The 22,769-nt window shown below is 42.1% G+C and overlaps 1 protein-coding gene across 3 annotated transcripts in view; it reads left to right on the plus strand.

The window, feature by feature from the left end:
- Positions 1-22,769, plus strand: part of LOC121560873 (rho guanine nucleotide exchange factor 12) — an 88,458-nt gene that overhangs the window by 21,333 nt on the left and 44,356 nt on the right. For 2 of the 3 annotated variants that reach the window (XM_041873702.2, XM_041873704.2), the window contains exons 2-3: positions 20,198-20,218; positions 20,979-21,073. In XM_041873702.2, coding sequence (XP_041729636.1) covers positions 20,198-20,218; positions 20,979-21,073 — 116 coding nt within the window. The remainder of the gene's footprint in view (positions 1-20,197; positions 20,219-20,978; positions 21,074-22,769) is intronic. The other variant, XM_041873703.2, reaches the window with a different exon arrangement.

A 22,769-nucleotide genomic window follows, 5' to 3' on the forward strand; every position in this document is an offset into this window, starting at 1 on the left:
CACATTGGCTCTGCAAACATGAGTCACTTGTCTCCCAGCCCCTTGGGCCAGCAGCCCTGAGATCATCCATTCACAGCTCTCAGATCAGCGAGACTGTAAAGTAGTCCTAGGTATGTATTGCAGCAACCTTTGTGCTGCTAAGCCCTAGTTGTTTCAGTCATGTACCCAGTAGTAACGGTTCACCAAACCCACAGTTCGGAACGTATTGCGCTTTTGGGGTCTCTGTTTGGTTACGGTACAGCGGAAAAATTAAATGCCAACAGTTTATTTTTAATTTTTTGGGGGTGGTATTTTACCCTCTTTTTCTCCCCAATTTCGTGGTATCCAATTGGTAGTTACAGTCTTGTCCCATAGCTGCAACTCCCATACGGACACGGGAGAGGCGAAGGTCGAGAGTCGTGAGTCCTCCGAAACACAACCCAACCGAGCCGCACTGCTTCTTGACACAGTGCCCGCTTAACCTGGAATACAGCCGCACCAATGTGTCGGAGGAAACACCGTACCCTATAATCTTTGGCTACAATTATTGTTTTCTCTTAGCTACTTCATGTAGCTAACATATTCTTGTTTTACGTATTCGTCTTTGATTTCGATGATACTGTTGCACAAACAAAATGCTGATTTTAGGTCTACACCATCACTGGTCTTATCAGGCTGTATACAGTGGGGAGAACAAGTATTTGATACACTGCCGATTTTGCAGGTTTTCCTACTTACAAAGCATGTAGATGTCTGTAATTATTATCATAGGTACACTTCAACTGTGAGAGACGGAATCTAAAACAAAAATCCAGAAAATCACATTGTATGATTTTTAAGTAATTAATTTGCATTTTATTGCATGACATAAGTATTTGATCACCTACCAACCAGTAAGAATTCCGGCTCTCTGTTAATTTTTCTTTAAGAAGCCCTCCTGTTCTCCACTCATTACCTGTATTAACTGCACCTGTTTGAACTCGTTACCTGTATAAAAGACACCTGTCCACACACTCTATCAAACAGACTCCAACCTCTCCACAATGGCCAAGACCAGAGAGCTGTGTAAGGACATCAGGGATAAATTGTAGACCTGCACAAGGCTGGGATGGGCTACAGGACAATAGGCAAGCAGCTTGGTGAGAAGGCAACCACTGTTGGCGCAATTATTAGAAAATGGAAGAAGTTAAAGATGACGGTCAATCACCCTCGGTCTGGGGCTCCATGCAAGATCTCACCTCGTGGGGCATCAATGATCATGAGGAAGGTGAGGGATCAGCCCAGAACTACACGGCAGGACCTGGTCAATGACCTGAAGAGAGCTGGGACCACAGTCTCAAAGAAAACCATTAGTAACACACTACGAATCATGGATTAAAATCCTGCAGCGCACGCAAGGTCCCCCTGCTCAAGCCAGCGCATGTCCAGGCATGTCTGAAGTTTGCCAATGTACATCTGGATGATCCAGAGGAGGAATGGGAGAAGGTCATGTGGTCTGATGAGACAAAAATAGAGCTTTTTGGTCTAAACTCCACTCGCCGTGTTTGGAGGAAGAAGAAGGATGAGTACAACCCCAAGAACACCATCCCAACCGTGAAGCATGGAGGTGGAAACATCATTCTTTGAGGATGCTTTTCTGCAAAGGGGACAGGACGACTGCACCGTATTGAGGGGAGGATGGATGGGGCCATGTATCGCGAGATCTTGGCCAACAACCTCCTTCCTTCAGTAAGAGCATTGAAGATGGGTCATGGCTGGGTGTTCCAGCATGACAACGACCCAAAACACACAGCCAGGGCAACTAAGGAGTGGCTCCGTAAGAAGCATCTCAAGGTCTTGGAGTGGCCTAGCCAGTCTCCAGACCTGATCCCAATAGAAAATCTTTGGAGGGAGCTGAAAGTCCGTATTGCCCAGCGACAGCCCCGAAACCTGAAGGATCTGGAGAAGGTCTGTATGGAGGAGTGGGCCAAAATCCCTGCTGCAGTGTGTGCAAACCTGGGCAAGACCTACAGGAAACGTATGATCTCTGTAATTGCAAACAAAGGTTTCTGTACCAAATATTAAGTTCTGCTTTTCTGATGTATCAAATACTTATGTCATGCAATAAAATGCAAATTAATTACTTAAAAAGCATACAATGTGATTTTCTGGATTTTAGATTCCGTCTCTCACAGTTGAAGTGGACCTATGATAAAAATTACAGACCTCTACATGCTTTGTAAGTTGGAAAACCTGCAAAATCGGCAGTGTATCAAATACTTGTTCTCCCCACTGTAGCTAATTACGTTTGCGCTGACTGAGTACATTTATTATCTAGCTAGCAATTAGCATTAGCGACTAACTATTAGTGGCAACAAGATTTAGGCCCAACTTGCTAAGAAAAGACAAACTAGCTGTTTGCAGATGTAAGAAACACAAACTAATCGTGTAATTATAGAACGCTAGTGAATTTATATTAAGAAGCAAAGTGAAAACGGCATCGTTGTCATCAACATTGCTGCATTGACCATGCAGACTATACGCAAGTGTCTAGTGGTTGAGGAACAACAAATGCGCTCCTTGAGTGACGGGACGGGGCTAGATCTGTATGGAAAGCGGCATGGCGAGAGAGCAAGCGCGGAGAGAAATGACTCAAGCAGCGAACTATAAAGATGGATGTTACACACTGCGTATCACATTTAACAAACCAAACATTCAAATACCGTTATAGAAGGTAAAGTAAAAACCCAAAACAATCCGTGCATCAATACCAGTATATCATAAAATACGGTATACCGCCCAAGTCCAGCTTCCGTGACCGCATTTACGATGTTCCTGGAATTGTCTGTTGTGACAGGGATTGTTATGTTGGGCCTCTCAAGAAGAGGTCTTCACGGATCCGTTCCGAAATGGACCTGGGACTTTCCTACCCGGACCCGATATGCATAAATCATTTTTTTCATATAGAGACATGTTCCTAACGGACCCGAGGACAACTAGACCAGTTTCGTATAGACCTGGTCGGATCCAGACCCGGTCCAATCTGAGTGAGGGAAGCAGCATCCTATGGTTCTTCTAACAATGAATTTAGCCTTAAGATGCCTTTGGGAAACCGGGCCCAGAGCTGATAAAGCATGAGGGAGAAACGCTGTAGCAGGCGGAGGAAGGGCCTTGCAGTGTGTGTGAGTGACACAGGGAGCAAGGAGGAGAAAGGGAGAGATGTAGAGACAGCAACCAACCATACCAAGCCGACTCGCTCTAGTAGACTAACTTCTAGCTTGTCATAGCTAGGTTATTTTCCATCTATACTGAACAAGAATATAAACGCAACATGTAAAGTGTTAGTCCCATGTTTCATGAGCTGAAATAAAAGATCCCAGAAATGTTCCATACGCAGATAAATATTCTCTCAAATTCTGTGCACATTTGTTTACATCCCTGTTAGTGAGCATTTCACCTTTGCCAATATAATCCATCCACCTGAGAGGTGTGGCATATCAAGAATCTGATTAAACAACATGATCATTACACAGGTGCACCTTGAGCTGGGGACAATAAAAAGCCACTAAAATGTGCAGTCTTGTCACACAAAACAATGCCACAGATGTCTCAAGTTTTGAGGGTGCGTGCAATTGGCATGCTGACTGCAGGAATGTCCACCAGAGCTGTTGCCAGAGAATTGAATGTTCATTTCTCTACCATAAGCCGCCTCCAACGTCGTTTTAGAGAATTTAGCAGTACGTCCAAACGCAGACCACGTGTTACCATGCCAGCCCAGGACCTCCACATCCGGCTTTTTCACCTGCAGGATAGCCTGAGCCCAACCACCCGGACAGCTGATGAAACTGGGGGTTTGCACAACCAAATAAATTCTGCACAAACTGTCTGAAACCGATAGCGCATCTGTGTTCTCGTCGTCCTCACCAGGGTCTTGACCTGACTACAGTTCAGCGTCGTAACCGACTTCAGTTGGCAAATCCTCACCTTCGATGGCCACTGGCACGCTGGAGAAGTGAGCTCTTCACGGATTAATCCCAGTTTCAACTGTACCGGGTAGATGGCAGTCGTGTGGGTGAGAGGTTTGCTTCTGTCAACGTTGTGAACAGCGTGCCCCATGGTGGCGGTGGGGTTATGGTATGGGCAGGCATAAGCTACGGACAACGAACACAATTGCATTTTATCGATGGCAATTTGAATGCTCAAAGATACCATGGCGAGATCCTGTGGCCCGTTGTCGTGCCATTCATCCGCTGCCATCATGTTTCAGCATGATAATGCACGGCCCCATGTCGCAAGGATCTGTATACAATTCCTGGAAGCGGAAAATGTCCCAGTTCTTCCATGGCCTGGAAACTCACTAGACATGCCACCCATTGAGCTTGTTTGGGATGCTCTGGATCTGTGTACGACAGCGTGGTCCAATTCCCGCCAATATCCAGCAACTTCACAAAGCCATTAAGAGGAGTGGAACAACATTCTACAGGCCACAACCAACAGCCTGATAAACTCTATGCGAAGGAGATGTGGCACGCTGCATGAGGCAAATGTTGGTCACACCAGATACTGACTGGTTTTCTGATCCACGCCCCTCCTTTAAAAAAAAAAAGGTTTCTGTGAACAACAAATGCATATCTGTATTCCCAGTCATGTGAAATCCATAGGTTAGGGCCTAATGAATTTATTTCAATTGACTGATTTCCCTATATGAGGTGTATCTCAGTAAAATCTTTGAAATTGTTGCATGTTGCGTTTATATTTTTGCTCTGCGTGATATGATGACGTAGTACCTGTCTTGACTGCATCAAACCAAGAGAAGTTAGTTAGCTAAGCTAGCCATGTTAGCTAGATAGCTTGGCTAATTGAGGCTGCATGCGCTTTCTCCGTGTCCTACAGTTACAAATAACAACACCTCCATTCAGATTATTAAGTAGCAGCCTACCTGTTGGCACTTGGTCGTTGTAGCAAATCCTCCTCATTTAACTTTTTTAAGCTGCAATATGTAACTTTTTGGGAGACCAATGTCATTCTCATTCAAAGCAAGTCTAGGAAGCGGTAGATATTTTCTATGTTCACTATTTCTATGCTTCCCGTTCTTAAATTTAGTTTTTGCGTCTTTTATTTTCAGTTTTGTACACCAGCTTCAAGCAGCTGAAAATACAATATTTTTGGTTATTGAAAATATATTTCACAGCAGTTTAGATTGTACAATGATTGTATACACTATACCTTTCTTGTTTTGTCACACAAACTGAAATTAGGCAAACCATTAACATTTTTGCAACCAGGAAATGGCAGAGTGATTTCTGCAAATTGCACCTTTTTTAATTCAATTTTCCATTGATTAGATAATGTCCAAACCTGCTTTGCCACACGGAGGCTCTATGACTGTAGTGCCGCTTTGATGACTTGTGATTGGCCGACAACAACAATAAGCGCGACTCTGCATAGGCTATTCTCATTGAGCAATGGCGACATACTGTTATTGTTTTATCCACAACTCTCTGTCCAGTGCCGTTGTAATCTACTGTGAAGCCACAATGTTCCCAAACTCAAGATTTAAACAATGGGGGAGGATCCTCCAATTCTGGTTTATTGACCCCACCACTCGCCATCGTACAGAACTAGTTCCTTGCTGCGCCTCACAAAAGGATAGTTTGAAATGCGCCAGTTAAGAGGAAAATGTTGATTATAATGTGTGTATAGGCTTTAGTTGTTTTAACGGAATAGCCTACGGGTTTTTTCCCCAGCTCAGATTTACTCAAGAATCAATGGCATAGAACACAGCGTAGGCATAGCTTATAGGCCTAGTGTTTTTATTTTAGATTTAAAAATATATATATTCATTCGGATTCACAGTGCTGACTGAACCGAGGTCCCTGTACCAAATGGTTCGGTACGAATATGTGTACCGTTACACCTCTAGTGCCCAGTGTGTTACGCTGAAAGGTTCAAAACTGGAGATGTTTGTGTTTGTAGCTTAACTCCATTACTACACCTAGTTGTAATCTAAGTCATTATCTATTGGTTAGACTGTAGCAAAGATTGTCTATTATATTGACAAGATATTTGAGTGATCGCTCTAATAATGGAAATACATATCTTCCAAGGTGGAAGGGAGTCGGGAGGAGGCAAGACCATGTGGGACCATTCTAGCCAATGAGAGGGCAGATACGCGTGTGAACATGCCATCGAGATAGATAGAAGACTAATCTTTGTATATGTACAATTATAGCGTATGTGACAGCATGGGCAGCGCCAATTGGCTGATTGCACCAAACTCATAGTAATCCCCGCCCATTTGATTACTTTAAAATGGTGGAAGCCCTCAATGGCAATGTCCATGACATCAGGCACAACTCCAAATAAAATTGTTTTTGGGTAAGTTGCCGAAATGTCACGTGCGTCTATTTATATCAGTGCATTCATAACAACCTAAACATTGCGAAACTTCTATTCGATCAAATAAGCCTCACGTTGCAAATCAGCTATTACATTTTTGGTTCACAAAATTTTGACACACTTTCATTGCCCTCCATACAAAAATTCCTCACTTCCTGGATAGCTTTTGGGCGGATTAAAACGTCTTGCTTCGCCTCTTCCTCTCTGACTGTAGCTACATCGAGGGACAAGCGAAAACCTGGAGTTTTCCTTTTCCTCTGAACCAGGGTAACAGCATTGCTAGTTCCTCTCACAGTTCACAGTTTTCTATCCCTCCAGCCCCTCCTCTCTTGTCGAAAGTCCCTCACAGACGAGCTCTGTTTTTCGGCGTCCTCCTCTGTTTGGGGTGTCTCTGATCCAGGCCCTCTTGGTCCATTCTGCCACAGTTTTCCTAGAAAACACAAAACCTCAATTGAGTATTCAAGCCTGGCCCCACCTTTACTGCCCCTCCCATTCCCCACCGCGTCCTCTGCTACTCCCTCTAGTTCCTCCCAATTTGCCCTCGCCTCTTCCTGCTAACTCCCCCCTTCTCCACATCTTCTTCCAATGCGAGTCCTAGTCTGGGCGCCATATAGCTGGGTGTTTTGTGAGGACTCTGCCCCGCCGGCCTCACAGTGCAGTGAGAAACCTGGCAAAAACATCCAGGGACATTCAGGCAGAAGGACCATGAGTTCACAACAGACATTTGTCTTTGGAATATTTTTTTCTGAACCTTTCCAGGGCTCTACACTGACCCTTTTTTTACAAAGAGCACGTGTGTGCCTACGTTGAAAAATGTAGGAGCACACAAAGAAATGTAGGAGCACAATTAAAAATATTTTATCCAACAACGCGTTTTTTTGTAGTAATGGTGCAAGCATGACGGTCATGAATCTGCGTCAGTGTATTCTCCATGGGACCCAGGGGCTGCGGTACAGTGAAGTAATCATTGCAACAACAATCATCAGGGTGATTGTTTTAATTTTTTTATAGGTGCACTGGTGCTCCTACATTTCAAATCCCAGGTCACACAGCTAAATATTTAGGTGCATATGTGAGTAAAATGGTCACACTGTAGAGCCCTGCTTTCTTGAAATACGGCCCAATATCTTTATATAGCATTCAGGACGTCTTCTAGCAAATGCTTTTGCTCAATGATGATGAATGTTGGTTTTGAAAGTCCACAGATATTGGCAGCACATAGGCTACCTGATTTCCATAATGAATCATTTCATTTTGAGAGCGACTGGCACTTCGTTTTCTTTTCATTTCTCCTATGATTCACTGAGGGAGAGAACAACACATCTTCAAGCTATGATTATAAGTCCCTGGGTTTAACCTCAATGAGGTTGTTTGTGCTTACTTTTCCATTTCTTCTCTATGGCGTTTTGAGGGAGTTGCAGGCAGCCGTCTCTGGAACTTATTAGTCTGAAAACATTTCATAAATGGGCCATTCAGCTCGTCATTGCCTTGCTGAATGGGATTCAGTGTCGCTAGAAAATAGATTTAATATGGGTAGTTGGTGAGACAGATGTCCCATACGGTCGACATTCACTGTTACAAACCACAATACAAAATGTGGTCTCACTTCAGTATTAATGGCGAGGAACTGGAACTTTAGCTTACTAGTTGGTGTTTAGCCTACTATTTCACCATCAGTCGTCAGCTTAGTGCTCAAATTAATTTGAATTCGATCTCTTTTTGACGGCACCCCTTTTGATTTGAACAAAATCTTCCATACATATTTTCCCATTGTAGAAATGCTCAAAAAGTAACTTTTTGGACTTGAATGCCAAAACAATCAAGAGATAAAGGTGCTCAAAGTTCACCTATTTTGCATACCCCACCATACTATGGAACATCATGTCCAAATCACTGGAAAAGTTAAAAGGTTGAGATTTATATCATTTAAAAGTTAACAAACAGGATTGTCAAACTATTTAATAATTTATTGAAAAAATGTGTTTTAATAAAAAGTAAAAAAAATTGTTTTATACCTTAAATGTAAATTATGTAAAAACTGATATTTTTTTTTTCCTCAAGTCACTTTCTGACCACTTGTTCCATGGCCATACATGTATGGAAAGTTTTTTGTTTTAAATCAAAAGGCATGCTGTCAAAAGGTGCTTGAATTCAAATGGATTTACCCTTGCATATTTGTACCCCATCACCCTTTTTATGAGATATTACCAACGATTTAGCTTACTTAATCAGCCTGGACTTGCTTATAGGTCTGAGTCAAGAGGTAGCCTCATTATTATATTGAGTCATGCCTAAGGCGGCTGCAGCTTACCTAAGTCATTCCTAAGTCGTTTCCAGACATTAAAAAGGAATTCATCAACGTACCACCCTGCATCACACTACTGGCTTGCCACTGAAGCTAAGCAGGGTCTGTCCCTGGATGGGAGACCAGATGCTGCTGGAAGTGGTGTTGGAAGGCCAGTAGGAGGCACTCTTTCCTCTGGTCAAAAAAAAAGAAGAAGATCCCAATGCCCCAGGGCAGTGATTGGGGACATTGCCCTGTGTAGGGTGCCGTCTTTCGGATGGGACGTTAAACGGGTGTCCTAACTCTCTGTGGTCACTAAAGATCCCATGGCACTTATCATAAGAGTAGGGGTGTCCTGGCTACAATCTGGCCCTCATACCATCATGGCCACCTAATCATCCCCAGCTTCCAATTGTCTTATTCACCCCCCCTCTCCCCTGTAACTATTCCCCAGGCCGTTGCTGTAAATGAGTGTTCTCAGTCAACCTATCTGGGAAAATAAGGGTAAAATAAAAAATACAGTGCACTTTTTCCACATTTTGTTACCTTATGGCCTTATTCTAAAATTGATTAAGTAGTTGTTTTCCCCTCATCAATCTACACAAAATACCCCATAATGACAAAGCAAAAACAGGTTTTTAGACATTTTTGCAAATTCATGAAAAATTTAAAACGGAAATAAAATTAACATAAGTATTCAGACCCTTTACTCAGTACTTTGTTGAAGCACCTTTGGCAGTGATTACAGCCTCGAGTCTTCTTGGTTATGACGTTACAAGCTTTGCACACCTGTATTTGGGGAGTTTTTCCCATTCTTCTTTGCAGATCCTCTCAAGCTCTGTCAGGATGGATGGGGAGCGATGCTGCACAGCTATTTTCAGGTCCCTCCAGAGATGTTCGATTGGGTTCAAGTCCGGGCTCTTGCTGGGCCACTCAAGGACATTCAGAGACTTGTCCCGAAGCCACTCATGTGTTGTCTTGGCTGTGTGCTTAGGGTTGTTGTCCTGTTGGAAGGTGAACCTTCGCCCCAGTCTGAGGTCCTGAGCGCGCTGGAGCAGGTCTTCATCAATAATCTCTCTGTACTTTCCTTCGTTCGTCTTTCCCTAGATCCTGACTAGTCTCCCAGTCCCTGCCGCTGAAAAACATCCTCACAGTATGATGCTGCCACCACCATGCTTCACCGTAGGGATGGTGCCATGTTTCCCCCAGACGTGACGCTTGGCATTCAGGCCAAAGAGTTCAATCTTGGTTTCATCAGACCAGAGGATCTTGTTTCTCAAGGTCTGAGAGTCCTTTAGGTGCCTTTTGGCAAACTCCAAGCGGGCTGTCATATGCCTTTTACTGAGGAGTGGCTTCCATCTGGCCACTCTACCATAAAGACCTGATTGGTGGAGTGCTGCAGAGATGGTTGTCCTTCTGGAAGGTTCTCCCATCTCCACAGAGGTACTCTGGAGCTTTGTCAGAGTGACCATCGGGTCTCCCCTGATTGCTCAGTTTGGCCGGGCGGCTAGCTCTAGGAAGAGTCTTGGTGGTTCCAAACTTCTTCCATTTAAGAATGATGGAGGTCACTGTGCTCCTGGGGACCTTCACTGCTGGAGAAATGTTTTGGTACCCTTCCCCAGATCTGTGCCTCGACACAATCCTGTCTCTGAGCTATACAGACAATTCCTTCGACCTCATGGCTTGGTTTGTGCTCTGACAAGCACTGTCAACTTTGGGACCTCATATAGACAGGTGTGTGCCTTTCCAAATCATGTCCAATGAATTGAATTTACCACAGGTGGACTCCAATCAAGTTGTAGAAACATCTCAAGGATGATCAATGGAAACAGGATGCACCTGAGCTCAATTTCGAATCTCATAGCAAAGGGTCTGAGTACTTATGTAAATAAGGTATTTCAGTTTTTTATTTTTAATAAATTAGCAACATTTCTAAAAACCTGTTTTTGCTTTGTCATTATGGGGTATTGTGTGTAGATTGGTGAGTAAAACATTTAATTTAATCGATTTTAGAATAAGGCTGTAACGTAACAAAATGTGGAAAAAGGGAAAGGATCTGAATAATTTCCGAATGCACTGTAAATAAAAGTGGAACTTAGGGAATTAACTAAATGTTTTGAAAAGTAATTAATTTTCCCATGTTATCATAAGACAGGAACAGAATGCATCAGTGTTTAGTATTTCCTGCAACTTTCTGAGGCAACGAGAATTATCCCTGTCTGCGTATGTGTTGTGCGCGCGTCTACCACTTTGTGTAGCAGTTAGCGATGATGCTAATGAAGAGTCTTCTGGTAGATGGAAAACTTTCCCAAATGTTCAATTTTTTACTGGATCATGACTTCTGTGTTCATAAATGAGAATACTTTGCTAGTGTCAAACCTTATATGAAAACATGATACATATTTTGAAAGCTGAGAAACAGCTCTTTCAAATGATTTGACATACAATAGCACCACATCAATCAAATTGTAATCCATCAAGAAATAACACCTGTGAAAATGTGTATCTTATACGAATATCAATGCTTTTCTCCAACAACTGTCATTTACCCATTTTTCTAATGACGATAGAGAAAAACTTAGAGAATATTGAGTCTTCCTTATTTTGTAAGGCTGATAATCTGAAATCAGAATAGAAATACCTTTTACTGTGAATGAGTTAGACGATTTAGTGACCGGTTATATTTTTCTAAAATTCTATGGATTGTTCTGTGATCGGACACTTATCTTATCTGGATAGTATATTAGAAACATATCTGCACCCCCAAAGAATAAAAATAGCATTTCGTTTTACATATGATAAGGAAAGACAAACAAGTGATAAAATAATAATATTAGGGGGAATACATTTTCTCATTCAAACCTGAAAATGAAGACCAATTTATATCGCTATCATAACCATAATATGATACAGAATTCATTTCAGGGCTAATTTAATCTAAATGTAACTGTAATTACAAAATATCTAAACAAATAAGGCAAAACAACAATTGGTTTTTACAACTTCAATTTCTACATTCAACTAGCATATTGTCTATTTACACAAAGTCAGAACGGGAACCATTCCAAAAGCACAACATTTATTTTACATTAATTACATTTACACGTCCTTTACATCCCCAAGGCCGTTAATCATGAATCAAACATAAAGGGAGGTTGGCATGAAGGATGTCTTGGATAAGAAAGGGAAAATATGCAATGGAGAGGGGACATGCAGGAAAGGGGAAACATGCAAGACAGGTAAAATGACTACTGAACATCTGAGGTACATTGGAGTCCCTTTACTCTAGTGCCTTGTTCCGCAATGAGTCACACTCACTGGAATGCCACAATCTAAAACAATTTAGGTCCTCACCGTTTGCCCTCATATTCAAGTGCCACACAAACAAACCAGGTCCTGTTCTCCTTTATCTTTCCTGTAACACAGCCAACAATTTCTAGAGGGGGCCTGTAGACTGTGCATGTGCTGTGTGTGAAAAGATAAGCTTACAGTTTTCACAGACAAAAGGTCTGTCGAAAGATGAATACCTGTCATTAACATCAATACCTCCTAACTGACGAGCGAGGTTCTCTCAGAATGTAATCTGGCAGTAACCAGTTTGACAACTGCAATGTCAACACAGTGTAAAAAGTGTTTCCCACCACTTCTGGGTCTTCTGCAAAACATTGTAGGAGTTGATCAATTGATCAGACTTGTCAACCCCACCCATCTGTCTATTTAAATCGTGGATTACAGCAGGCTGGCAGACCGCTTTCCTATTCCAAACACCATCCTGTCTGACTAGCCTCTTTACTTGAGTGGAATCATTTGCATTTTGAAAATTGGAAAGGCAAGTAACAGTACGTGTCTCTCTCCACTGTATGGCCAACACATTGCCACCTATCCTACACCAACTCATATCCCCACACTCGGTTTGATGCCCCCACTTTTGAAAGTCCTTAAAAGCGTCAGGAAACTGTTTCCAGTTGACCCTACAAGTCCCACATGCATTGACACCGTGTTCTCTCAGACTACTTACGAGCGGGGGTGATGTATAAAAGTTGTCGTACCAAACGTTGTATCTGTGGTTTGCATATGGCCCAACTAATTCCTCAACCACTTTCCTGGCTAGGTCAACCACACGACCATCCCAACTGCCGGTGTAAACATTGACATTTAAAATGTAGCCTGTGTCAGAAGAAGCAATGACCCATCATTTAAATCCCCACCTAGTTGGCGTCCCTTTCAAATACTGCTTGAATCCTGATCGCCCCTTTTGATTTGACCATGCGCTCATCTATGGCAACATTTTGGTTTGCTGATATAGCTTTTTACAAATCTTTTTCAGGTGGTCCAGTAAGTACTGCAGTTTTCTAAGCCCATCTGCATTAACCTCAGAGGCAGGATCCACAATGTATAAAGTAGCCAACAGAGCTTTGAAGCTATTACGCGACATGAATGCTCTAGCCCTAGAACGCTGAAGAGACTTTGTACCCCAGTATCGATGAAGGTCAGACTGCCTTGATCTAAACCAACTGAACATTCTGGCCTGAACGGGATGGATTCCGGTGCCTGTGTATCAACATGATCATAGAACTGAAACATGCTATTGGGCAAGACAGAGCGTTTACACTTACAGTGACTTGGAGTACGAACATATAGACAAAAACAAGACGAGAGAAAATAGATAATTGTTAGTATACTCAATAATATATTTATAACAAACATAGTACTTATCCAATTTATAAAGGCCTGATGATGCATAACAATAACGCATCATTTTATAGTTACCTTCCAGTGGAAGAACTTGGCTGAGATGCCTCAGGTGGTGGCTTCTCAACTTCCTCTGGCTCCTTGATCTCATTCTCTTCATTCTCGTCTTCTCCGAGTAGCTCCGCCTTAAGGCCATCTTCCTCTAAGAAGGCCTTCATGGTCCTCCTCATCCTGCAGGTCTTCCGCAGCATTGACCCGCTGCTCATCTGCCGTCAGTGTCCTCCTCCTCAAGGACGGGAACTGCATTATCTGCTGGTACCTGGTTTCCTCTGTCCATTTCTAAAACTCAAACATAAAGACAAACAATGAAAATGAACATTTCTAATGTAAATCAGTGACAACCCCTCCAAAGAATAGCCTAAGATTGACAAAAAGTTAATACATTTAAGTACATAAAAAAGGAATCATCAATGCATATCTGATAGTCCATAACTGAAATCATATGATAATGTGTGCCTGTAAGGAGCAAAGACACAAACCAGCTAGACCAGGATCATTTAGTTACCAAGCTGACGACCACAAAGTAATTATTTATAAGCTATTATCATAAGGTTTAGGCTATAACGTTACATTCATTCTTGCAATCAACAGCCAGAAGGCTTAATATTTTATATGAATCATATCACAGATAAACAGACAACTAATGAGATATAGCCATGTTTCCATCTATCTAGGGGATATGACTAGCTAGTAAAATATAGCTTGCCACTCAGTTTTCCTTCACAGCACTCCCTTTTCTCTCTTTTGGCTGGTTAGCTAGGGACAAAATATAAATCACTGGCCAGTTCGTTTTTAGCTCTAATACCTAATGACAAATGCATTTTATTTTGTACAGTTATCAAAGAAAACATTAACATCAAAAAGACAAGATCTAATTTAAGTAGGCTATCTTGCTTCGTTTTGGGTGTCTGACATAACGGTAGCTAATTCACTTTTGTACATCGCGCTGTTCTGTACATTTGACCTTATATTAGCGCCCCAAAAACGTAATCCTTCCAGGTCAACTGTAATATGAATACCATTGTAAAGCACAATTTCTCCCCTTTCCAGAAAAGTCAATGACGAGACCTACATGCTGCCTGTCTCTGCATGATTGAAGAAAGCAATGGAGCTCCGCCGGGTCGTTTAAAAAATGGCGGGTGGGGAAGCGAAAGCTACTGCGTCATAGTGAAAGGGGGAGATATGTTGTGTGGGGAACCGGCTTTTTTCACCCAATTTGTCCAATTTATCACCTCTAAAATGTAAATAAAACACTATAAAATAGAGTTTATATAATGTCTCATTACATACAGTGAGGGAAAAAAGTATTTGATTCCCTGCTGATTTTGTACGGTTGCCCACTGACAAAGAAATGATCAGTCAATAATTTTAATGGTAGGTTTATTTGAACAGTGAGAGACAGAATAACAACAAAAAAAATTCAAATTTTATGAATTGATTTGCATTTTAATGAGGGAAATAAGTATTTGACCCCTCTGCAAAACATGACTTAGTACTTTGTGGCAAAACCCTTGTTGGCAATCACAGAGGTCAGACGTTTCTTGTAGTTGGCCACCAGGTTTGCACACATCTCAGGAGGGATTTTGTCCCACTCCTCTTTGCAGATCTTCTCCAAGTCATTAAGGTTTCGAGGCTGACGTTTGGCAACTCGAACCTTCAGCTCCCCTCCACAGATTTTCTATGGGATTAAGGTCTGGAGACTGGCTAGGCCACTCCAGGACCTTAATGTGCTTCTTCTTGAGCCACTCCTTTGTTGCCTTGGCCGTGTGTTTTGGGTCATTGTCATGCTGGAATACCCATCCACGACCCATTTTCAATGCCCTGGCTGAGGGAAGGAGGTTCTCACCCAAGATTTGACGGTACATGGCCCCGTCCATCGTCCCTTTGATGCGGTGAAGTTGTCCTGTCCCCTTAGCAGAAAAACACCCCCAAAGCATAATGTTTCCACCTCCATGTTTGATGGTGGGGATGGTGTTCTTGGGGTCATAGGCAGCATTCCTCCTCCTCCAAACACGGCGAGTTGAGTTGATGCCAAAGAGCTCGATTTTGGTCTCATCTGACCACAACACTTTCACCCAGTTCTCCTCTGAATCATTCAGATGTTCATTGGCAAACTTCAGACGGGCATGTATATGTGCTTTCTTGAGCAGGGGGACCTTGCAGGCGCTGCAGGATTTCAGTCCTTCACGGCGTAGTGTGTTACCAATTGTTTTCTTGGTGACTATGGTCCCAGCTGCCTTGAGATCATTGACAAGATCCTCCCGTGTAGTTCTGGGCTGATTCCTCACCGTTCTCATGATCCTTGCAACTCCATGAGGTGAGATCTTGCATGGAGCCCCAGGCCGAGGGAGATTGACAGTTATTTTGTGTTTCTTCCATTTGCGAATAATCGCACCAACTGTTGTCACCTTCTCACCAATCTGCTTGGCGATGGTCTTGTAGCCCATTCCAGCCTTGTGTAGGTCTACAATCTTGTCCCTGACATCCTTGGAGAACTCTTTGGTCTTGGCCATGGTGGAGGGTTTGGAATCTGATTGATTGATTGCTTCTGTGGACAGGTGTCTTTTATACAGGTAACAAGCTGAGATTAGGAGCACTCCCTTTAAGAGTGTGCTCCTAATCTCAGCTCGTTACCTGTATAAAAGACACCTGGGAGCCAGAAATCTTTCTGATTGAGAGGGGGTCAAATACTTATTTCCCTCATTAAAATGCAAATCAATTTATAACATTTCTGACATGCGTTTTTCTGGATTTTGTTGTTGTTATTCTGTCTCTCACTGTTCAAATAAACCTACCATTAAAATTATAGACTGATAATTTCTTTGTCATACAAAGAAATCAGCAGGGGATCAAATACTTTTTTCCCTCACTGTACCTATTTGAAGGTTTGTGTTGAATTATAATAGGGTTTTTAGGGCGGCGCTAAATTTATCTTCACAATTAAACTGTGGGTGTCACAGTTTTTAAGAGTCATGATGGCTTGCGGTGATTACGCGAAAAATTAACAATTGATTGAATTAACTATTGATGAACTCATGAGTAATTAACTTTACACTCACCATTGATCATTTCTTGTTTTTAATCTGCGAGAGAAGCGGTACACCTGGTGGAAAGAGGCTGTACAGCACAGAATGAGTTGAATAACTTCGTGACATGTCATACTTTAACGTACATCGTCAGCGGGGTCAGTTTTTTTAAACTTTTCTCCAAAACTTTTGGTCCGTTACCATGTCAATCAACGCTGAATCGAAACTTAGTTCACACCCCGGATTTTGATGCCAACACAGTCGCTACAGTCCCATTAGTTTTCATTGCAGCCTCGTTTGAATGCCGCTGTTGCCCACATATGTACGGAACGGAGTTGGCTACCGTTAGCTTGTGTTGGTCATCTAGCTAGCTAGCATTCTAGGTTATGTAATATAATATGCCATTTAGCAGACACTTTTATCCAAAGCGACTTACAGTCATGCGTGCATCATTATTATTTTTTTGTGTATGGGTGGTCCCGGGGATCGAACCCACTACCTTGGCGTTACAAGCGCCGTGCTCTACCAGCTGAGCTACAGAGGACCATAGCTTGATAGCTTACATTATCTGAGGAGATTTTTTTTCCTCAGCAATTGACGACTCACTTTCAAGCTGATTCTACCTTTCAAGTCTGCTGGGCTTGATAGCTAGTTAGCTCACCAGGCTTCCAAAGTTCATTTCACAATCTAATTAGCATAATACAAAAATCCCCATAAAAAATCTGTCAGTTTAAGGTAAGTATCTGTTTTTTTTGCATTGGATGCGTCTCAATGCACCACATTGACGTATGTAACAGTTCCGCATCTGCGGAGAAAGGTGAGCTAGAGCAGTGTTTGTCAGACCATGAGACAACCCGAAAATCGGTCTTCTCACAAAATTGTCTGTAGTGTCTGATTTGGCCTACCAACTATTATGGAAAGATGAGACTCTCACAAACACGATGGTGTTCTCCGTTTTGCTCTACAAATCCACAAGTGTCAGAAGACTCATCTGAAGGTACAGCCGATCTGCCAGCTTCCGGACCGTTTGGGCTAAACACTAATATGACCCCTCTGTGCAAAGGTGAGATTGTTTTGTTTCGCTTTAGGACGACCACAGGCCTCACAAGACTTGTCTGAAGGTCCCCCGGTACCAGTTTAAAAAATGAATGGAAGTTCATATGGAGACTGTTTAATGCCAAAAATATGGGGTTAAATACGTATTAAACATAAAATAATAATAAATAAAAATGTCTGATCTTTCTTATATCTCTCAGATATAGGAGAGACACTTCAGAACAAACTTCCTTTTGATATTTTTGGGGAGACTTTCTGTTCCATGTAATGAATCTGTTATTCAATGCGTTTTTATGGGCTAATAGGAGTTAGGCCCAAAATAATTTTTTATCAAATATTTTTATTTATTTTTATTTTTTATACTTAAAGCGGTCTTAAAATTCTAAATCAAATAGCTAAATGATCCTTGGTATGACCTTCTTAAAACAATTCCATGCAGCTTAGTAGAAACCCCCCTCCCTCGGCTAAGACAGGGCTTAGACTGATGGGTTAATAGACATTGTAACCTATCAAAAGAGGGGTTTTATGAAAAGATTAATGATTGTAATGTTTCTGATTTTTTTTAATGGACGGGCTGGAAAGGGTTAAATGTTAACTACAAGGTAGCCTATGCTTACCTGGCAGAATTATATCATGATTATTTGCATCAATCCAGTGGGTATTTGTTTTGCAAACTCTACCATCACTTGCACTACGAAAACACTGCTAAATACATTTTTTCCCAGACCTCAAAAGTGTCTCCTGATGTGGTTTAAGCATTTGTCATTAGGTATTAGAGCTAAAGACGAACTGGCCAGTGATTTATATTTTGTCCCTAGCTAACCAGCCTAAAGAGAGAGGGGTGCTGTGAAGGAAAATTTAGTGGCTAGCTATATTTTACTAGCTAGTCATATCCCCTAGATAGATGGAAACATGGCTAGATCTCATTAGTTGTCTGTTTATCTGTGATATGATTCATATAAAATATTAAGCCTTCTGGCTGTTGATTGCAAGAATGAATGTAACATTATAGCCAAAACCTTATGATAATAGCTTATAAATAATGACTTTGTGGTGGTCAGCTTGGTAACTAAATGATCCTGGTCTAGCTGGCTAATTGTTTTTCTATTAAAAACTTGTTATTTTTGAGAGCGAAAACCTGAAAAAACTGGGAAACGGAAACCTGGAAAAACAAAACGGAGAAAACAGAATTTGGGGAGAAAAAAACGGAATCAGGCAAAACATTCAACAGATTTTATAGGGCCCTACTTCACTTGGAGGATTAGCCGTTATGATCCAGTTATCTCTTTCACTTCCTGGACCCTGTGATAATGTGGGCTCAGCACTGTTTGCTGACAACTGAAGCAAGCTTAAAAAGTTAATAGGGAATGAGTGAGATTTTCCAAATCCTGACGGGTGCTGCTTTTCTCCTCGGAGCCGCAGTGATGCCTGCTACCTCTGCAGCCTGGACGTTTCTAACTCAGGAAACGGGAGCTCTGCCAGGAGTGCTCATTGTTTCTGGGAATCTGTCCCTGTTTTCAGCCTTGGTGCTGGGGCTGGTGAGGTTAGCTTTCCCCCAAGTCTGGGTCAGGGCCCTTGTTTAAGGAAAATAAAAGGGGGGGAAATGACATGATATGGCTGCATCTGTTCTCTAGCCTGTTTAATTTTTTTTATCCTTCATGGGCTAGCCTATTTATTCATTTGGGTTATAAAAATGGAACATAAAAATTGTTCGCATTGGTCCTCTGTAGCTCAGCTGGTAGAGCACGGCGCTTGTGACGCCAAGGTAGTGGGTTCGATCCCCGGGACCACCCATACACAAAAATGTATGCACGCATGACTGTAAGTCGCTTTGGATAAAAGCGTCTGCTTAAATGGCATATTATTATTACATAGTTACCAATGCTAACCTAAATAGATATAATGGCTTGCTGAAGCTCCTATTCGGCCTTCTGCATGTGTTTGACCGGCTTGTTCACTGTCATTACTTCTCAGCCACAGGAAATGAACTTCTGAAGAACTAGCCTAATCCATACATTGGCCAGCAAATATCAATGACAGTTCCTCCGTCAATTGGTTCCCCATGAGAAGACTCAAACTGCTGTAACGTGCCTCATTATTGATGTGATGGAGCTGAAATGAACAGCATAGAATCTGCTTATTTTTTTCTTCTAAGGTCAGTCATTGTGATTAATGGTCTTAGCCCTTCCAATCAAGCAAGCAATGCTTTTCTAGAAAAGTTCCCTATTTCAATATATCAATACCCTACTTTACCCCCTACCCCACTTATGGACACTAATCCCTGCAAGGCACTACAGGCAGCCAGCCAGTCAGCATCCCAGTCAACAGACTGAGCAGAGCATGACTCAGGTTTTATGATCATGACAGTGGTCTGTTTTTGAACTGTAAAGGACACAATTACAATTGGATAAGATCTGAAAAGGAGGGCGAGTTTGAACTGGCAAAGCCTTTAATCTTTGAGCTACTGCTGTCTGTGCTGAAGAAAGCTGGTGTAGTTTCATCAGGATTATGATGTTTACGAGCATCAGTCTCGGGAGACGCTTCAGTAGACTTCTTTTTTTTCCTGCTCCCAAGACCCCTTGCAAAGTACCGGCAGTGTACTGTACAGGCTCACATGTTCTTGTTTGAATCTGCTGTCTGCTGATGTTATCGTCACTCGGTGATGCTGCTCGTATCTGATTATGATGATGATTATGACGCTCTCCCCTCTTTTGCCCTGCAGGTTTCCCAATAAAGCAAACAGGTAAGAAACCTCCTAATTTCATACAACCAAGTGGTCAGCTGTTTTGTATGCGTGTTTCTGACGTTTCTACCCAACACAGAAGTAATGTTGTAGGCCTAACCACCAACAGAACACACAGGCCAGATGAAGGAAATGAAGCGGTCTTTAGGAGAAGCCTGCCTGCTACACACACACACAGTGGTCCTCCTCACTCAAGAGTTCAGCGTCAGACAGGGGAGGGGGACAAAGGGGTCCCTCTTCTAGCACGGCCCATCTCTGCCTAGTCCGGAGAGAAAACAGAGGCCTTTCACAGCCACATGTATGCAGAGCAGGGCCCGGGGTCTGGCCTTACGACATTCCTCTGACGAGGGCCCATTCACTCGCTCCTCCAGCTCATACAGACCCACTCAGCAGCACTGCCACTCCAGTCCAGATCATCTGTCAATATATAGTTGTTATCATGATTCATAAGATGTCCTCTTCACCTCGTCGTTGATGGGGTGGCCATTGCGTGAACAATTTAGTTTCTTTGTTTTGGACTTGTAGATATTCTCATCAGTATTGCAGTTATTGGTGGCACTCCACGACATTTAAATTGTATGTTATGTTTCCTATAGAAAATGGACGGTTGTCAGTGCTGTAGGGTTAGTAGCTGCTCACAAATAGCAGCTTGTGTTCTTCGATGGCACAGTGGCTGTGCTCCTCAATTCTCATCAGGTTAACTCTTATGGTTTAGGTTTTTCCGATGTTTCGTTGTTTTTACAAAGCTCTCTCTTTTCAGAAGCAGTAGCATTTTCAGTAAAGACCACCCCCCTGACAAGAAACCCAAAAGTGATAAACCGGCAGTCTCCGCTTCACATGAGTTTGACCCTACAGGTAAACTTTCTGACACACGCACACATACACATGCACAGATGAATGGTTTGCAGTTGGCGTGATGGGCTGGTGTGAATCGATGGTGTATGCTATGCACTATGCTTCATGTTCACTGTGTGCAAAGTATATGCACTGTTTTTTCCCACTCTGATCTGCACCTGAATTTCTGAATCTTTAAGGCCACCATGTCTTTATTAGGTCTTGCGGAGTCTCGCTCTATTTGATTAATAGCAGATCTTTGTTGTGCACAATCACATCCTCTTCAGTGTTATTGTACACAAATAAATGCATTATTAATTTAACACGCTCAAAGCTGTTTGGTGGCCTTAATGCCCAGTGAAGAAACAGCAGCCTACTTTTTAGTTCATTCACACTATTGAAAAATGGGCGTATAAGAGAAAAGGCACAGATTATGTTTGGGTATGATGACTCGTCACTAGCTCTCTTTATTCTCATCAAATTTAAAGATAGAATCCTCATGCCCTCCAGCTCATCTCAGAGTGACACAACGAACATGGACAAGACGTGTTCGGCATGAGGTTACGCAAGACAAGTCTCGGAGTGATTGTCTGTATCACTTCAGTTCACTTTCTTCTGGTGTTTAGGCCCACACTCTAGTCTCATTCCGTCAGCCTAAAGCACAGTTACGTAGAGAAGCAGCAAGCGATGTCTTCCAATCTTTAGTGGAGTAATATTATCAAATAATTATTCCGGTTGAAAGATGAGAGATTGGATGAGGTTTCATTCAGATAGACTTTTCTTTACCCCTGTTGCATGTCCACGTTTCTTACTCTCTATTTCACCTTTTGGCTTGCCTTTTTGTGTTGCATGATTCCTATTTCCTAACAATCATATCCCCAAATAGTTTTCAAGCACCATCATCTTTCTTTAACATGATCATGATTTCTAAATGGAGTTGCTGTTTTTTGGGGTTCAAGTCAATTGTCTCAGTGCTCGTCTCAAGACATGATCTTTCACTGGCATGTTAATGGTTAACAATAACAACAGAGTGTACTTTAGATTGGACTTGGGTTTGGATGGAATACTACAATTTTAACACTCTATTGTCACAGACTGACCTCACAGTTGAAGTCGGAAGTTTACATACACCTTAGCCAAATACATTTAAACTCAGTTTTTCACAATTCCTGACATTCAATCCTAGTAAATATTCCCTGTTTTAGGTCAGTTAGGATCACCACTTTATTTTGAGAATGTGAAATGTCAGAACAATAGTAGAGAGAGTGATTTATTTCAGCTTTTATTTCTTTCATCACATTCCCAGTGGGTCAGAAGTTTACATACACTCCATTAGTATTTTGTAGCATTGCCTTTAAATTGTTTAACTTGGGTCAAACATTTCGGGTAGCCTTCCACAAGCTTCCCACAATAAGTTGGGTGAATTTTGGCCCATTCCTCCTGACAGAGCTGGTGTAACTGAGTCAGGTTTGTAGGCCTCCTTGCTCGCACACGCTTTTTCAGTTCTGCCCACAAATGTTCTATAGGATTGAGGTCTGGACTTTGTGATGGCCACTCCAATACCTTGACTTTGTTGTCCTTAAGCCATTGTGCCACAACTCTGGAAGTATGCTTGGGGTCATTGTCCATTTGGAAGACCCATTTGCGACCAAGCTTTAACTTCCTGACTGATGTCTTGAGATGTTGCTTCAATATATCCACATAATCTTCCTTCCTC

This window comes from Coregonus clupeaformis, chromosome 5 (genome assembly GCF_020615455.1).
Source record: "Coregonus clupeaformis isolate EN_2021a chromosome 5, ASM2061545v1, whole genome shotgun sequence".
Taxonomy (NCBI): Eukaryota; Metazoa; Chordata; class Actinopteri; order Salmoniformes; family Salmonidae; genus Coregonus; species Coregonus clupeaformis.